Source organism: Lagenorhynchus albirostris, chromosome 4, assembly GCF_949774975.1.
Source record: "Lagenorhynchus albirostris chromosome 4, mLagAlb1.1, whole genome shotgun sequence".
NCBI classification, from domain to species: Eukaryota; Metazoa; Chordata; class Mammalia; order Artiodactyla; family Delphinidae; genus Lagenorhynchus; species Lagenorhynchus albirostris.
Genome location: NC_083098.1, coordinates 62,911,105 through 62,930,954, shown reverse-complemented (window position 1 = coordinate 62,930,954; position 19,850 = coordinate 62,911,105). Strand labels below are relative to the sequence as shown.

At 33.7% G+C, this 19,850-nt stretch overlaps 1 protein-coding gene across 3 annotated transcripts in view; it reads right to left on the bottom strand.

Annotated features, from left to right (window-relative positions):
- Positions 1-242: 242 nt before the first annotated feature.
- The window catches only part of UBA6 (ubiquitin like modifier activating enzyme 6), an 80,061-nt gene continuing 60,453 nt past the window's right edge, over positions 243-19,850 (bottom strand). The window contains exons 21-33 of one of the 3 annotated variants that reach the window (XM_060148081.1): positions 17,995-18,084; positions 17,677-17,757; positions 16,572-16,700; positions 15,054-15,105; positions 14,896-14,959; positions 13,507-13,576; positions 11,990-12,061; positions 9,340-9,457; positions 7,961-8,154; positions 7,084-7,211; positions 4,647-4,734; positions 4,371-4,465; positions 243-2,583 (exon numbers count right to left, since the gene is read on the bottom strand). In XM_060148081.1, the coding sequence (XP_060004064.1) occupies positions 2,448-2,583; positions 4,371-4,465; positions 4,647-4,734; positions 7,084-7,211; positions 7,961-8,154; positions 9,340-9,457; positions 11,990-12,061; positions 13,507-13,576; positions 14,896-14,959; positions 15,054-15,105; positions 16,572-16,700; positions 17,677-17,757; positions 17,995-18,084 (1,317 nt within the window). In that variant the 3' untranslated portion in view covers positions 243-2,447. Of the gene's footprint in view, positions 2,584-4,370; positions 4,466-4,646; positions 4,735-7,071; positions 7,212-7,960; positions 8,155-9,339; positions 9,458-11,989; positions 12,062-13,506; positions 13,577-14,895; positions 14,960-15,053; positions 15,106-16,571; positions 16,701-17,676; positions 17,758-17,994; positions 18,085-19,850 lie in introns of those variants that run through there. The other 2 variants (XR_009540303.1, XR_009540302.1) reach the window with 2 other exon arrangements.

Here is a 19,850-nt window from a genome sequence, read left to right as displayed (position 1 = left end):
AAATCCCCAACCAACAGTCTGGGATTTACCAGATCTTCTAGGTTTTACAATTTCTCAATTGTTTTAAAAGAATTTCCAGGAGCTAAAAGCACTTTGAAGTAATGTCTCTCCACATCCAGTGAGTGTTCTATCTCCATGATTGCAAAACTCGAAAGCTAGGAAACACCAAAGCAACACTACTCACAAAATGAATAATAAAATTGGAATCTCTGGAGTCAGCTATGGAACAGGATTTACAAAGATATTGTCAAATTTCTTAATTTATTTTTAATAAGTAAAAAATCACTCAGTGGTACCATACAAAATCAAATCATTAATTTTTGCACCTGGTATTTCAATCACCAGCACTGATCTCATGGTACAGAAATAAAACAGATAATGAAAAAAACCGTCATTAAATTCACGCTGGTTTTCCAACCTAGTAGAACTATACAGAAGAAACTAATGGCAATAACCGTTACAGAAAAAAAAGCAATGACAATATGGTTTCAGATTTAATCACAAAATGAACTTAATCCTTACTGATTTTATTTATATCTGCTAAAGCACTGATCTCTATAAATAAGAATTGATAGCACGGTTCTGTTCTAAATTTACTTCTGAAGAGATGTGGAGATTTAGATCAAATATAAGCAAGCTACTAGATCATAGTTGAGAATTATTGAATGGCTACCTGGAAAATATCAGTTATTGTCATAGAGCACAAAACAAAAAAGTGGGAACAGACTTCTTATAGGAAAGTGCTTTTAACTGCTGCTAGCCTCTAAAGTTCCAAGCCATAGAGCTTTGATATTCCTGGATTCAATTTTAAGTAATATTAATTTTAAGCATTATATTTGCAATATACACGATGGGAGAGGGTAGGATATGATGAACCAAAATTAACTGCTTATTTCAAAGGTAGCCATTTCCTTTAAACTCATCCTGTCCACTTATCCTCACCTCCAACGCAGACTACCCTTTATTCATACAAATTCACCCTCCACTCCTAAATATATTTTCCCAATTGGATGATACTTTTACAAAAGAATGAAACAATACAGCTGGTTGACCAAGTAACTTAAACTATTTGTAAGTGGAATAAAAGGAAAGTTAAGTAGAGAATATAAAAATATACCAAATTGGAGTAATACTGATGTGAATCTAGTTTTTAATTTATCAAAGTACCTATTAATGGTTTGAACAGAAGAGCAGAAGAAAAGCAGCTAGAGGGAAATGACTTTCTGTGGTTACAAAATGCCAATTGCTTTAGAATGCATGACAGCCCTGGAAATAAAAGAAACACTTGCTATTTTCACTGAGTTTACAGTGTTGAGTACACTTTATGTTATTTTAATGAAAGCATTTCTATGAACATATGCAATAGCTCATATCAGAAAACAGAAAGTTTCTATCAATAAAGACCTAAAAAAATAAATTTTTATCTTTGTCAACTCCCTTTCTGGGAATGTAGAATTAAATAATACATTTCCCTTTAAAATAAAATATTAATTTATGATTATTTTTTCTGTCCATTAGGCTGCTGGAAGAAAAAAAATCAAGACTAAACTAGTGATAATTTTGTAATTTCTACTTTTCATCTACTTCTAAGGACACTCCCTTTACAAAACCTTTTAGTCTTATATACTATGACAATCAGGTTTAGAGTTCCAAATAAATAAAATAGCCACACTAGAAGGCATACTAAAGAATCAAATGACTAGCCATATTTATCTGTTCACATTCATGGATTCTCTAAGCGGGTTGTCAGAGTCCATATGCTATTGTTAACATTTAGTCCCAGTTAACACCTGTCATCTGATGTGCTTACTCATGACTTACAACACTGATGCTATCAGCAAAAGATCCTGATTTTAGGGAGACAGTGATATAACAAACTCTGGTTAAATCAGCAGAGGTAACATGTCAGTAAACTGTAACTTTTAAAGTTTTAAGAGTAACCACTCTTCATCCACTGCTACCATCCCTGCTCCATTGGTGTTAAATTCAAAGCCTCATCATGAGAGGTGCAGGGAGCCAAACACTGTTTGTATAGAAAAATGGGCCTCAAATACTAAACAAAAAGAAATTCATAAAATGGGATTAAACTTTTTGGATAGTTGCATTTGTTATTTTCAATTTCTTGATCTTTTATTTCTTCTGGTCTTAGATACATATTTTTTTCCTTCTTTTCATCCAAAGAGGTTAATACACAATTTTTTGGTAAGCATTATAAAACAGCATTCCAGTTCGAAGTTGCTTGTGAGCACATCCACATATGAAGCACTACACGTGTATACTATGCTTCAAAATGCTTTACAATTCTTCACTGTAGTTTTTTACTGATGTTTCCCTTAAATCAAGCTTCATCAAAGAGAAATCCATAGCATTATGAGCTGACTCTTTAAGCTCCTGAATAAGTGCATTCTTTCCAAAATCAAGTAGTCCTAAATTTAAGACAACTTCTGTTAATCAGTGTCATGACTAAAGTAGTATCTTACTGGAGGTCCAGGTAAATCTTCATCTCCATCAGTATCTGGAGCAAATGACACAGTAAGATCCACATATTTCTTTTCAGTAGAAGGTTTCACAAGTTTATGCATTCTAAGGAAAAATAAGCAAGGAAAAATAATTTGGTAAATTCTGTAAAATGAAAGAGTGATTTGGTGATAATGTTGTCCGAAGAATCTGGGCTTGTTTAAATTTATTTTTAAATCTAATAATTCACCTGCTTTCATATAATTATTTTCTTTACTAAAAGCTCTAAAATCAAGACATTCTTTTACCTAACAGTTAATCAATTTTTACCTTTGCTGGTAATGATAAGGAATAGAGACCACTTATTTAAAAACAAAAACAAAAAACTCCACAGAAAAAAACCTAAAATGTGAGATATGCTTTTAAAAAATGAATATATCAAATATAGATCCCTGCCCTTGTGAATGAAGCTTATATTGGTGGGAGGGGAGAGACAATAAATAATACAGTAACTGTTAGACAGTGATAAATACTATGAGAAAGAGGAAAAGTAGAGCAGCATAAAAGGGATTAGGCATGCTAGGCTGGGGTACCAGACAGGATGCAGTACTAAATAGGGTTCAGAGAGGCCTCTTCAGGAAGTGCAAAGACCAGAGGTGAGAGTTAGTCAGATGGCCATCTCAGAAAGAGTTGCAAGCAGAGGGAAAAACTAGAGCAAAGGTCGCATGTTGGAGACTGGAATGTTCAAGGAAAAGTAAGGAGGCCAGTCAGTATAACTGGAATATTGTGAGCAAGGAGAGAGAAGTATGAAAGGAACTTAGAAGGGTAAGTGGGAACTAGATAATTTAGGGCCTTGCAGACCACTGTAAAGACTGGCTGTTTTCCTCCCTCTCTTCCTTTAGGTCTCTGCTCAAATGTCAGCCTTTCACATCAGAATATGACAGGCAGGGACTTCCATAGTGGCGCAGTGGTTAAGAATCTGACTGCCAATGCAGGGGACACGGGTTCGAGCCCTGGTCCGGGAAGATCCCACATGCCTCGGAGCAACAAAGTCCGTGCGCCACAACTATTGAGCCTGCGCTCTAGAGCCCGCGAGCCACAACTACTGAGCCCATGAGCCATAACTACTGAAGCCCACATGCCTAGAGCCCATGCTCCACAAGAGAAGCCATTGTAATGAGAAGCACGCGCAGCACAATGAAGAGTAGCCTCTTCTTGCCACAACTAGAGAAAGTCTGCACACAGCAACAAAGACCCAATGCAGCCAAAAATAAGTATAAAATAAATAAATAAATCTTTAACAACAAAAAGAATATGACAGGCCAAGGGAATACCTAGATTGCCCAATATACTGTAGCAACTTAATACCCCCTTATTCTGCTTTATTTTTCCACAGCACTTATCACCATCTTACATACATATTTAATTGTTATGTAAACTCCTCAAGCAGGGCAGGGACTCTGCTTTGCTCACTGCTGTATCCCTAATGTTTACAAAAGTACCTGGTACATAGCAGGCATTCTTTAAAAAAATCTGTTGAATAAATGAAAATAACAATTTGGCATTTAAAAAAAATACTTCAGTCTCACAAGCCTAGTCCTTATGTGTTTGCATATAAGAGGTGGATCTACTTTTACTTGGTATATTGACCAAATCAGGTTTCTAAGCCTATTAGCTTATAAGATGACCCTGAACGATAATAAACTCACAAGGGTATTATAATCCTATAAATCTCACTTGATAGGTAGCCTGTGGAGCTTGGCAGAGTCACTGTCTTTATTACTGCCATTAGATAGGAGTAAATCACATATTTTTATCTGAACTTCAATAACCTCTATATTTAATTTTCTAGTGTGCATCCAACTTATATTTCAACTTTTGAGAATATCTTGCATATAATGTTCAATACTTACGTTAACTTCAATCTTTTTGCATGACCAGGCATTACAGGGACATAAAGCATTTTGACTCCCTGTACCACCATTGTTGGCTCAATTCCGTACTTCTCCTGAAAGTGAATACCCAAAAGAAACAATCAAAGCTCCACCCAAATATAAAATGCTGGATGACAATGTTTTACAACCAGTAAAAAGAGAGAAAACTCCTGCTAAATAATATTTATAAAAACCTCTAATGAAATTATGTATAAAACTAACAGACTCGAAGCAACTAATGAATAATTGTCTCACTTTGACTGCATTTATGAAATCCAAGAGGGTGAACTCTTCTTTTCCATGTATAATCCATCTGTCCCAAATTGTAAATGATATTCCATTTCTGTTGTAGAAAAATATTCAGAACAAAAACATTTAAATTTTCTTCCTTTTAGTAATAATAAAAAATCCCAGAAGTCCACTATTTGTGATTTAGCTATATATTAATGTGGGAATACAAAAGGAAAATATAACAAAATATTCCATAATTCCATCTTACTTCCCCATCACACCACACAGGTAACCACTTTTATCAGTACCTTGTTTATCTTTCCAGTGTCTTATTATAAATAAGTATGTCTTAGCAAGAGAGTTCCATTTCTCTTTTTAAACAGTTCCATGAGTTTCACTGTGTGGATGTTCCAGTCTATTACTAGACACTTAGGTTGTTCCAATCTTTGGCTATGATAAACAATGCCAAAATGAATATCCTGTTCATATATCATTTGAGATGAGTGCAAATGTATCTGCAAGTTTGAAATATAGTGCTATATTTGCCTTAATATGGGTTATATTATTTTATACTCTCATCAGTAATGTATGACAGTGCTTTCTCATACTCTTGCCAAGATAATAGTTTTCAAATTTTTGGTTGTTACCAATTTAAAAACTGAAAAATGGAAGTCCAGGGGAATTGATTTCCTTTGTCATACAACTTTTGGAACTAGATTCTTAATCTCATTATCCATTAGTCAGACACTAGAATGGCTTCTAATTCATCTGAATTAGGCAGACAGATGAAACCATAGAAAGTACAATGCTAAACAGTGTGGCAGATTATGTATTGTGAGAGTTCTATGGCTAGTTTAGTCAGCAATGCTTCATGCTACATGCAAAAGAATGAAATTGGACTCCTATCTTACACCACACACAAAAATTACCTCAGAATAGATTGAAGACTTGAATGTAAGACCTGAAACCTAAAACTCCTAGAAGAAAACTTAGGTGGTAAGCTCCTTGACACTGGTTTTGGTGATAAGTTTTTAGATTTGACACCAAAAGCAAAGGCAACAAAAGCAAAAATAAACAAGTGGGACTACATCAAACTAAAAATCTTCTGCACAGCAAAGAAAACCACTAACAAACTGAAAAGGCAACCTACCGACTGGGAGAAGATATTTGCAAATCATATATCTGGTAAGGGGTTAATACCCAAAATATATAACGAACATATACAACTCTACAGCAAAAAACCCAAACAATCCAATAATAAAATAGGCAGAGGACCTGAAAAGACATTTTTCCAAAGCAGACATACAGATGGCCAACAGGTACATGAAAAGATGCTTAATTATCACTAATTATCAGGGAAATACAAATCGAAACCACAATGAGATATCACCGTACACTTGTTAGGATGGCTATCATCAAAAAACAGAAGATAACAAGTGTTGACAAGGATGTGAAGGAATTGGAACTCTTGTACCTTCTTGGTGAGGATGTAAAAATGATACAGTCACTATGGAAAGCAGTATGTAGGTTCTTTAAAAAATTAAAAACAGAACTACCATATGATCTAGCAATTCCCCTCCTGGGTATTTATCCAAAGAAAATGCAAACACTAACTTGAAAAGATATCTGTACTCCCATGTTCACTGCAGCATTACCTGTAATACCTAAGACATGGAATCAATCTAAGTGTCCATTGATGAATGGATAAAGAAAGTGTGGTACTATATATAATGAAGTATTATTCAGCCATAAAAGGAATGAAATCCTGCCCATTTGTGACAACATGGATGGACCTTGAAAACGTTACGCTAAGTGAAATAAGTCAGACAGAGAAAGACAGATATCTTATCATCTCATGTATATGTGGAATCTAAAACAAACAAATCCCACAAAAAACTCAACCAACCAACCAGACAAAACCCAAAAAAATCCCAAGCTCATAGATATAGAGAACACTGATAGTGCCAGAAACAGGTGGTGAGGGTGGGCAAATGGATAAAGGGAGTCAAAAGGTACAAACTTCTGGTTGTAAGATGAGTAAATCATGGATATATAATGTGAAGCATGGTGACTATAGTTAATAATACTCTACTGCATATTTGAAAGTTGCTGAGTGAGTAAATCTTAAATGTTCTTATCATCAGAAAAAAAAATTCTATAACTATGTATGATAATGGATGGTGACTGGGCTTATTGTGGTAATCATTTCACAGCATATACCAGTGTTGAATCATTGTGTTGTACACTTGAAACTAATTTAATGCTGTATGTCAATTATACAATAAAAAAAGAAAAAAAAAGAAATGCTACATGAAGATGGAGTTTTGACCTCATCATGAAGTGATGTACGAGTTTATATATATAGGAGAAAAGGAGAGATAAAGCTATTATTTATTCCTTTTAAAAGGTAAAAAAATTATTTCATTCTCATTATGCAAGAGAAACACACCTTCATGCATACCTGATTTCAGTTTTTCTTACTTCAGATGTCTCTGTAAACACTATAATTGGAATGGCTAAGTTAAAGAAACAATTTTTGTAAGCTTCAAATGGATAGTCACCAGCTACTTTGATCATCTCCAGTGCAACCTAGATAAAAGAAGGTGATCTGATTATATAAATAGCCTAAAACTATTCATGACTTTAATTGCATCTATATAATTTTCCTGAATTCTTCTCAAGCATTTCTGTGTAGAGAATAAAAGCAGCTATTGGACTGGAGTAATATAAATTTCTTATAAGCCTCTAACTAATTTGACCATGTAATCTTCCTACTTTGAAAGTAGATATCAGAAGTCAAGCAATACAGCAGTCTAAAATCATTCAATAATAGGAACAATAATTACATAACTTCTAAGAATAACACTACAGTAAGGTATAATAACTAGGGCCATCCTAAAGATTTTAAATCATTAAGGAAAGACTAAATTTAAAGAAATCCAAATCACTAACAGAAATTACATTTATTTTAAGACAAAGAACTAAAATCCAATATAATCAAAGAGCAAAGGTTAGGGTAGTTCATTTTATTCAAGAAAAATAGAGCATTTGGATTGTATAGAGGATACAAAGATGATGAAGAGGATTATTGCCTGTAAGAAAAGTTATACTGTAACTTGACAGAGCATATTTTTTTACATTAAAATGTCTGTATAATCTGTAAAAGTTCAAAATACAGATTACTGTATTTTCAGAAATATCTTACAATTTTAAATTATAAGATCAATATGTATCCCTCCTTCTCTAAGATCTCTGAGTGAATGGTTTGGGGTGGTGTAATAGGGAAGACAGAAAAGAAGCAATGAATAACAAGCATTTTCAAAGAATCATAATCTCACCAAGCCAGTAACTGCAGCAGTGGATGTTGCTATAGCAGGTATAATTCTACCTGCTATGCGTTTTGTTTTCAAACGGTCAGCTGGTTCAATGCTATACATTTTGGCACGAAGATTTGATGCAGCTGTGATGAAATCTATGTGTCCATTACGATCATCATCTTTTTCAAATGAAAGCACTGCCATCTGAAGGTCACCTGATGACAACAACCAGAAAAACAAAGTTTCCTAGTAAGTGATAAAGGCTTTACTAGGTAAAAAGCAAGGCAGTGTGGGTTCACTACTGTTAAAGATTCCTTTTTGTTTAGGTTTGCAAATGACTGAAAAATACAACGACAACAACAACATCCAGGGAACTGAAGTTACTGAAGGATATGAAAATGATGGCTTTAAAACCACTAAATTAGAAGTTTTAATATTTTAAAAAAAAAACCTTTCTAAAAAAACATAAAAATAAGAAAGCCATGTACATCTGCTATTAAGTGGCTTACAATAAAAAAGTCAACACTGGGTACTGTTCAAAAATTGATTTCATAAATACTACTCTGAAACATTTTACCTCTGATAACTAAGGATAGGGTACATATTGGTCAAATAAAAATAAGTGTCTTTATGAAAGATTTCTAGATTAGTGGTTCCTCAGATCATTCTGTAGACAGGTGTAGTTTAATCTGTGATGAAACGAGAAAGAAATGGTAATATGTTTTTTTCTAGAATTATAATTATTAACTTAGGATATAAAATTTTTACTTGCAAAATAAATAGCTGGCTAATCTAGGCTTTTCTCCTGAATTTTACTGGTCTTTGTGTAAAATCCCAAAAGTTTGGAAACTGCTAATTTATGTAGTAGAAAGGTGCTGAGCAGGTCTAAAAACATGAGCTAATACAGATCTGTTTTTAAGGAATTAAAAGTTCAGTTTCCCTATATTTAAGACCATTTAGCAAAGGTGTATATAGGTCAGGTTTGTATTCCCTGTGTGTAATTATGGAGACTAACAAGCCAAGAAGAAATCTGTCTATGATTTTTTTTCCTAAAGTGATTTCACTGGATCTCAGGGTTAGTCTCCAAAGGACTCCATGTTTTCTTCATTATGCTAGCCATAAGTTAAAAAGGAATCACACAATAGAATCTTAAGAACTAAAACAATCAGAACAGCAAAAACAAAGCAGACTTACATTTCAGCCTTCTACGGTAGGGAAATGGCGGAGAAAGTTATGAATTTAGTCACAGTTAAAAATGAACAGTGACTTTCATATGATCATGGAATCAAGTAATATCATTATTGTTGTTATGATTTAATCCCACAACCTTCTGAGTGTACAGTTTAGTGAAAATAAAAATCCCTTTAGTTCAAAACATTTTTATAAAGATTTCCCCTTACTTGTGGTAGCTTCACTAGATGAAATAGCCTTTTCCAGTTGGAAAACAGCATTCCTCTCATCTTCACTGCTAACAGGAACATGGTCTGGTTTCCTTGCAGTTTCATCTGTTTGAACAACCTTTAAATATATGTATGTATATTCATTAATGATATCACATCCTACACCTAAGTTTGACTAACAAATCTGTTTTTATCAAATAAGTCACAAAAAGAAAACATTCTATTGGTTTAATTAGATCATTAATCATTATGGTCCAATGTATTTTACACCTTCTATTGTTAAGTAATATTATGTTATTTACATATTTATTATCTACTGCCTCACACTGACACGTAAACTCTATGAGAACAGGGATCTTTATCTTGTTCACTGAGATAACCTCAATGTATCTAAAATAAACTTGCTCATAGTGGGTGTTAAAAATACTTACTGAATAGTTTATAAGATCTAAGTTCATACAACTCTCTCTTAAAATTCCACACTAAAATAAAGTTAATGTTAATCAACAGTTTGTGATTCTGACAAATCAACTTCAAACCAAATTACATACCTCTAACTAGTGCAGAGATGTTTTCTGTCTCCAAAGAAACTGCCGAAATCCACAAAATATATAATATGGGCATCTTTTAAATATTTATTGACTACTGAAAAGAAGTTCTATCCCAAAGAATATGTCTTCCTTCATATAGTTGCATGCTTAGGGCAGCACATATAAATAATTTATCTTTAACAAGGGCAGTGAAGTTAATATTCTCAAACCAAGAAACTAGCTACACATCATCATTAAAATACTATTTCTTATTAAAAAAACACATCCAATTCACATTTTTACATATTAAATATGATTATAAATATTTGAGAAATATTAAGGAGTCAGAGAAGCAGTAATTTTTATTTGCCAGAATGTGTAGTTGATATTTTTTGGCTATGGCATCTTTTAACTACGAGTGCCAGACGCTGAAGCTTCAGTGGGAGCTGCTTCAAGGAGTGGTGAAAAAGCTCATAAGTCATGTTAAAATTGCTCAGGGTAATTTATGCCGCCAAAACTTCGACACAGAAAGAAGCAATTCAAGCTAGAAAACATATTGAAGAGCAGTAGAGACCTGTAAAGTTATTGATGCATATTTCCTTGGCTTCTGTCTAGCAGCTTTGCCCATTAGAAACATGGGCTAGGAATCTTCTTTATATAGGAATTTTGTTTTTCCTTTCTGTACTTTTGTTCTTGATAAACTACAAATCATGAACATTTCATTCAGAAAACCTATTTACTTGCACAAAATGAACTGCCTACAAGTTTTCCTTGTCCCTAAAATAAAAATACAGAGTGGAAGACTGCACACACCACTTCCTACTTGAATTTTGCAGAGAGGCACTCATTACTCCACATTTTCCAGTATAGCTAAAGGTAAACGGAACAGAAGGTTGTTCTGTGGTTTATTTCTTTTTAGAGTGCATACGAAAAGGCACATAATGAACATGTGAAAAAGAAAAATATTTAGTATTTTCAAACTTTTTTATTTACCCTGCCTAAATTTCATGTTCCACCTTTATTAATACTCCCTGTCTTTCTCCTTCCAACATATTTGCCGACAAAATCCCAACCCTTGTTACAATCCAATTTACCAGCTATTCTACAGTAGCACCCAAGCTGCTAAATGCCTTTTCTCCAGCCACATGTAGTGGAATACATTAAGTGGAATTAACATTAAGTGGATCTTAAATATTATCTCAAAATTCTACAACATCTTCTAATTCCCCACTTTTCCCACTCCCCTAGGCAATTATTTCACATCTTTTTTTCTCTGCTCAAACTTCCTCTATCTTCTCCCTGTCACTTGGAGCGATTAAGCTTGCTTCTTTTTTTCAACTAAGAAAATAATCTTTTTTTCTTGCACACTCAAACCAATTCCTTACAAATCCTGTCAGGGCTACTGCAAAATGTGCACAGAATCCAACCTCTTACCACATCTTCCCTGTTACCCACTACCCCTGTTTGATGGTTCATTCAAACCACCATCACATCTTGACTATAATCTCCTAATAGCTATTTCTGCTTCCTCTCTCATGTCCTAATCATTCTTAACACAATCGCCAGGGTCATCCTTTTAAATATGTCAGGCTGTGTCCTCTGCTTAAAATCCTCCACTGGCTTCTTATCCCATAATAAAACATGAAGTACTTATAACCCTCACTACCTCTCCAATCTCGCTATCTACCACTCTTCTCTTGCATATTCTCCTCCAGAAAAATTCTAGCCTTCAAAGTCTTTCAAGGCCTTTCTCTGAACTTGTTCCTGCCGTCTGTACTGCTCTTTCACCAGATAACAGTATGGCTCACTCCCTCACTTCCTTCAGGCTTCTGCTCAAATGTTACCATATCAGAGAAGCTTTCCCCTTTTATCTCGTATAAGATGACACCAGCTCCATTACCCTTTGTTTTCCCTGTTTTACTTTTTCTTATTAGCACTTATGCCCATAATGCAATATTACATAATTATTGGCACTTTTTTTAATAGTCTGCCTCTGGCCCAACTCGCACAAGAACAAGAATTTTGTTTTGTTCCTATGGGCTTCTCCAGGTTTAGAAAGAGACTTGACACAAGTAGAAGTTCAATAACTATTTGCTAAATGAATGAACTTGTACACATACCTTGTTGGAAGGTCTGAATTCCTGAATCTTTACTTCGGAAAGAATATTCAACAGGGTATCTGCTGATAAGTCCTGGTTTTTAAAACAGTAATTTTATCAACATATTCTTAAAATTCTGAATTCTAAACCTAAAAAACAACCTAAAAAAGGTCCTTTATCATACTAAATATTTGAATAATTTATGATATAACTGTTTAGACCACATCTGTTTGTGACATTTACTTTTATTTCTATAGAAATACCATCCACAAAGGCTGGGAAGTGGGGGTGGTGTGTGTAAAAAAGTACTTGTTAGTCAACAAACCTTAAATCTTAGTTCTTTCCACAAATTTTTTTTTTTTTTTTGGCCGTGCCATGCAGCAGGTGGGATCTTCCCCGACCAGGGATCAAACCCGTGCCCCCTGCACTGAGAGCATGGAGTCTTAACCACTGGACTGCCAGGGAAGTCCATCCACAAATTTTTAAAAAGGTAGTTTTAGGGCTGGTTTTATCAGACAGAGTGCCTTGAGATCAGGAACTATCTCTTCATTGTTTTACAAAGTTCCCTGCAGAAAGTTATACTCAATATACATTGACTCACAGTAAATGGAATTCATACCTTTGGAAGCAGGAAAATATTTAAATGGTTCAGGATAAACTTAGATGAATTTAAGGCTATAAACATGTTTATTATTAAGAATCTACTTAGGAAAAACTGAGACACAGTGCTTTTGAGGTCACCTACAACTCATCACAAAATTATCACTCTTTTCACAAAAAGAATACCCAACTGAATGCCACTATTTTTCAGACATTTATGGTATATTTTACTGCGTGTTAATTCCAAAAGGGATTAATGTACAACAGGCATTTTTATCTAGATCCAAAATAGCCAATTCTAGTTATGGATCTGGCTCATATTTCCCATTCAGCCTAGTACCTAAAAGTATATTAATTTATTTAGCTCTATTATGCATTTGAGAAGGAAAATTCACTAATGCAGACCTGCCTTTCAAATAAAACTGTATTAGATCCCTTTACATATGAGTCAATGAAGACGATGTCTAAGAGAAAAGGTATAAATGATAAAAGTAAAGAAATGTCAATGTAGGCTAGCATTTTCAAATCTCCTGAAAAGCATATGTTAATTTCACAAAAATAAGCCAAACAAATGATAACAAACAGAATCACTAAGAAATATTTAAAAATTGTTATGAAATAGGTCACTTTGGGTTTTCAGAATAATTACAATAATTAAAGTTAGTAGGTTATAAATGTTTTAAAAATAAAGTAAGACTGCTTTTACAAATATTTGTTTCGCTACTTAAGTTCAGAAAAAAAAGTGACTTTCTTCCACTTAGTGATGCTGCAATGAGATTTTAGCTTCTGCTTTATTAGAATGGGCAACACTAGAACAAAATGAAGTTTATATCGAAGAATGATTCTTATAACATAAAACACATTTTGATGATGCAATTAGCTAAGTCATCTAATTCTAACCTTTTCTATCACTTGTTAGGGCTTGAAGAATATCTTACCTCTTCTGTAAATGGAATGCAATAGACTGTAGCATATAATTTTGCAGCATTCAGAAGGAAACTGAAGTGCCTTTTGAAATTAAAAAATAAAGTGTGAATGCACAGTTTCAAAGATGTTTACCAGAAACTATAGCCTTTAAAATGCTGAAGATAAGTAATTACAGAATTTTTGTTACAGGATTATTTTTTTTAAAGTTAGGCAATGAAATTCTGGTCTAGACCAAGGCATTGTAGAAGCTATAAAAGAGAAAACATCACATGTTTATCCTCATAAGCACTAATATTCAGGTAGTGATCAAGACTATTTTGGGGAGAGAAGTGGCCAGAAGTAGAAAAATTATTGAAAGAAAATTCATTTTAATTCATAAGAAAATATTACAAACTTGGTTTTAAAGAGTGTACAATAAGTTCAAACTAAGCAAATGAGTTTGTTTAACAACAAAAAAGGTAAGTTTTATAGAAGAAGCAATCAGGGCTTCCCTGGTGGCGCAGTGGTTAAGAATCCACCTGCCAGTGCAGGGGACATGGGTTCAAGCCCTGGTTCGGGAAGATACCACATGCCACGGAGAAACTAAGCCCGGGTGCCACAACTACTGAGCCTGCGCTCTAGAGCCACAACTACTGAAGCCCGTGCGCCCAGAGCCCATGCTCTGCAACAAGAAAAGCCCCCGCAATGAGAAGCCCGTGCACCGCAACGAAGAGTAGCCCCCCGTTCGCCACAACTAGAGAAAGCCCAAGCGCAGCAACGAAGCCCCAATGCAGCCAAAGATAAATAAATAAATAAATTTATTTAAAAAAAAGAAGCAGCAATCAGGATAAGGTGACTAGAATAAGCACCAGAGGAAAAAACTAAGCACAGAATTATTTGTTGAAAAGAAGGTTAACAAGCTAAGTGTTTAATTAAAATATATACATATAAGTATGTTTGTGTATGAAATGCATATCTAATATAGATAGGATATACAGGCATTTACTCAAAGATGAACTCATTTGAAAATTAACCTGAGATTATTTAGGGAGTTATTTAGTAGTGATCATTTTCCCCCATGTAACTAAAGTTTCTTATATACTGACTTCATTAAATAGGAAAACATCTGTCTTCATTTTACTTTTTTAATGAATAATGTCAAAGAGATGACACTTTGGTTGTACTTTAGAGAAGACAAAAATAATAAGATTATTTACCATGTAAAAAAGTAGATTCACCTATGTGTGGGGAGAAGTATTGTGGCTGGCTTTGTTGGCCAAAATGCTATGCTAACTCTTAGATTAACAGGGATGCAATAATTTAACATTAAAGAGCCTGCAGTTTTCACCCTCCAATGTAAACCTATACAGTTAAGAAGTTTACAATGAAGGATGTATATAAAACTGGATATATATACTTACAAAGGTTCATTTAGATCAAATTTTAATGGAGAGGGGGGCCTTTTTGGTGACTGCCAAAACAAACCTAACAAAATACAAAATACAAAATATTATTTTCAGTGTCAGCAGTCAGTAATAAATTGCATTAAACTTTCTTCTCAACACTGATATATACTTACTGCCATCTTTTAATCGTGTGTCCAGAGGGAAACAGTGAAGAAGCTGAAGAGCCTAAAGAAAAAATTGAATTAAAAAAAAATCACTACTTAATATTAACTGAAGTAAAAAAACCTCAAAAAACAACATACATAAAAAGATATATAGTGAAGTCTTCCAGTCACCGTGTACTCAATCTGCCCATTCTCCTGTCACTGCCCGCCACCCCAACTTGGAATAACCTCTATTGCTATTTTTTATCAACACTTATATAGTCTTTTTTCTTTTTTTTGCATCTATGGCAAACATGAATATAGATTATTTTATCCCTTTTCACAAACGGTGGCATATTTTACATATCATTCTGCTCCTTTCAAAGAGCTAATCCTTAAAACAAAAAAAAAACCAGTAAAAATACACAGTATTTTATATTTTGAAATGATATGCTGCTTGAGATTTGCTTCAAAACCACCTAGGGGGAGGGTATATTAGGTGGGATTATAGATGAAATAAGATTTTCTATGAGCTGTTAATTGTTAAACCTGGGTGACAAATATATGAGGAATACATGGAGATTAATTATATGCTACTTTCTCTATTATTTCTGTGGTTGAATTTTTCCATGATAAAAAAAAGTTAAAAAACCCATAGAAGATAAGGACAAAAAAGAGTTCTGTAGATTTTGAAACATGAGGTCATTGATAGTCATGGTAAGAATAATTTCAATAGTCGTGGGGAAAGAAGACACATTTACTGGATGAAGACATGCCAACAGTTAGTATAGACCACTTTTCCAAGAAGCAGAGCAAAAAACGAACTGAAAAACAGGAATAAGTATAATTTAAAGACTTTAAAAAGATGAGCTTATTTTATATTCCAATAGGTAAGAGCCTAAAGAGAGGGAGAGACTAAACAGAGTGCAGGACACATTCAAGCTTCTGTATGTAACTGGAGTAAGAATAACAGCTAATATTTCACTAAATATTTATGGGATGGACCAGGTTCTATGCTACATGCTAAAGACTTTGCATGTATTAACTCATTTGATCCTCACCACTATGCTATGAGTCAGGCACCAATTTATTACTCCCATTTTACAATGAGGAAACAGACAAAATGTGATTATTAGATATATATGGGGAAGGCAAAATTCCAACAAAATTTCTGATGGAATCTCTATTCTCTCAGTCTCTTGCTTTACTCTGAACAACAAACTTCTTTATGATTACTGATTAAATGTATTCCTTCTTCTCTAGAAGGAACCCCTATTTTATTAAAACCCATTTTGTACACAGAAAGACAAGGATTAGTTAAATGTATAACTGACAAGCCAATGGGTGGAGTTTAAATGCATTCTTTAATCAGTAACATTCAGGGAGAAATTAGTTGTGTGCCCGTCACTTGTTCTCAGTTAACTTACTAATTTCTGAAAAGCTTCCTGAAAGAAAGAGTACACATTTTCAGGTCAATGAAATTAATTTCATAGTAATTAAATGAGCCAAGTTTAGACTTTTTCTTAATGTTTTATAATGTATACTTACCTTATGGTTAAAATATTTTTCAAACTTTAATCTTGCTAATTCTACACAGTGGGACCAATTTCTAGGTCTTCTGCTAAGTAACTTAATAACTTGAAAACAGCCCTCTAAACTTTGTCCAGTTTGTATCTTCTAGAATGAGAGGAAAAAAGAAAACAAAGCAAATACATGTCCAATTAATCACACAAACACACATGCACATATTCCCAGGAAATGTCAGCCAAAGTTTGAAGTGCCAGCTCATGTGTCTTATGATTTTATTATTTTCACCTCAAGCTCCCTGTCCCCGTCTTTCTACTTTCCCTCTTTCTTTTCTTTTCTGGAGGGGAAATGGGAAAAGATAGTATGTAAAATGTTAACTCTAAAGTTTCTTATCTCCCAAGTTATCCTCATGTCTTGCTAGTGGTAAGTTAGTACTATGTATGTACTTACTATACGAAGTGCTATGAATAATATTTTACACTAAAAAGCTGGCCTTTTTAGTGTAGGATTAAAGGAAAGTGAAAAAACAGCTTTGAAGTTGCCCTCACCATGAGACTAATAAATCTGAGACCATTCCTACTCCTGAAATTTTCACTAAAACTTACTTCAGTTTTTTCCAAAGAGCTTAACAATCTGTTTTATTATTTGTAGCTCTCTTATCATTTATCAAATCCTTATCAGGTTGAACCATATGAATTGCTGTTCTGTGAGTCAAACATGGTAAAATATTTGCAAGTCCATATAGTTTGACCAAATTAAAAATGAAGGGTTATTTGTGACCTGCTAACTTCGAGATTCCTCATATACTTACTATATACAATATTAATGTATAATCTCTGTTTAAGGAGGTAAACTATTTATAGGCAACCTGAAAATAAGATTACACTGACATAAAGTGTTGGGGTTAGCAGATGCAAACTACTATATACAGAATGGATAAACGACAAGGTTCTACTGTATAAGACAATGAACTAAATTCAAAATCCTGTGATAAACCATAATGGAAAAGAATATGAAAAAGAATGTATATACATATAACTGAATCATTTTGCTGTACAGCAGAAATTACCACAACATTGGAAATCAACTATACTTCAATTAAAAAAAAAAGTATATTGTTTTTTACCTTTAAGACTTCTTCTGCAGATGGATAGGTTTGCCAAAATTTGTTAAACAACGAAGGCTTGTAGGAAAAGGAACTTTCAAACTATAAGGGAAAAGAGGAAAACACATTACAAATAAAAGTATGTTTAAAAGTTGGAAATATCTGATGAATTGGGTAATTGGGATTGACATGTATACACTGATGTGTATAACATTGATGACTAATAAGAACCTGCTGTAGAAAAAAATAAATAAAATAAAATTCAAAAATTAAAAAAAAAGTTGAATATATCATCTTTTCTACTTCAAAGAAAAATTTCTTAAAAAATATCTTTATTACCTTATCTCTTGCCCATTGTATAGTGTGTTCAATAGCAGCTGGAAAGGACTTTAGGGTACAAAATGGTATTTCTTCTTCTGGGGGATCCCGCTATTTTATAAAATATGACAACAGTTAAGAGAAGCAATGACAATTTTTTATGGAATGAATTTACTTGAGTGTTTTAAGACCATTAAAAAACAAAATTCAAAAATAAAACAAATCCAACATTCTTTATCTTCTTTCTCCTACACATTAAGAGGAAAAGTTTATTCTTTTGACACTTATCCCACGTGTTTATAGCAATGTAACAACAAACACAAATTCTATTGTCACTTATTATCTGTGCACTCCTTTGGTACCATGTAGTACTCATATAGCAGACTATCATATATAATTACCTTTTTTTGTTTTCTCCAAGTATCAAGGTGACATTTAACACTTTAAATATTCTGCATTTTGAAAAATAATTCAAGAATTCCCAATATAGTGCCCACATACCGTTTATTTCTCCAGGCAGAAAAAATATTTGTAAGCAGGAATCATACGTTCTTGATGCTTGGTATAGTTTCTCGCAGAAATTGTGTATTAAATAAATGGCAAATGTCTATGTTGTGTCATATGAAAAAGTACCATTGAAGAAATCCATATTCTCTTAAAGGGTACATTTGGTACATTTAGTCTTATTGGCTTACCCAATCTAAAACAACTCACTTTGTCTCTTTTTACTTAGAGATTTTATTTTAGTGTGTTGATCTATAAAATACCACGGAATATTTTATAAACCAAAAAGGAAAGCCAGATGGAGTATTCAATTCTAGTTTTTCTGAGTATGAAGTTAGACAATATACATATAGGAGAAGGGGAAGATGTGGTAGAATGAGAGAATCAAGGGAACTTTCGGAATTTTGTAACATCCCCTACTTTGAAAATCTTCTAGTATGATCCCAGCATATCATGATTTTCTCCACCTAATTTCCTTCAAATCAAACTTATCAATTTTGTCTATTATAGTGTTTTTACTACATAAACTTCTGATTGCATGAGAGTAAAGGGGAAAACAAATTTTATTAAAATTTAAAAAATTTTCTGAACCAAACATATCCATTAAATAAAGGGATATTTATGCTTGTAAAATAATATTCTTCTTTCAATTTTACAACTTGGGTTGACCTTTTTAAAAAATTTTTTTAAATTAATTAATTAATTTATTTTTTGTGGTATGTGGGCCTCTCACTGTTGTGGTCTCTCCCATTGCGGAGCACAGGCTCCGGATGCACAGGCTCAGCGGCCATGGCTCACGGGCCCAGCCGCTCTGCGGCATGTGGGATCTTCCCGGACCAGGGCAAGAACCCGTGTCCCCTGCATCGGCAGGCGGACTCTCAACCACTGCACCACCAGGGAAGCCCAACCTTTTTTTTTTTTTTTAAATCCCCAAGCCTACATTTCTTAGACCAGTGATTTTCAAAGTTGGCAGTATCGCAAAATCACTCGTGGAGGTTAAAAAAAAAAGTTACACCTATATCATTTGTATAAAATATATTGTTATAAATGGCTTGGTCCCTCATATGGAGAAACCGAGTCTTCAGTAAGATTTTGGGTGGGTCACCAGTTCAAAGGTTGCTAAAAACTAATCAAGCAGCTCTGAGAAACAAACAGTAAACACAAGAATAATATTCCAGAAAGACCGGAAACAAAATTTTGATGATTAAAAAAATAAGTTCAGCTACATTTAAAAAAATGTCTATACACATATGCACAGACATCATTGGCGGATCAAAAACAGAAGGGATTAGGAATGCTAAACCAAATTTGCTGACTAATGAAGAGAAATAAACCGTGAGATATAAAAATGATGAGATATAAAGAAGAGATAT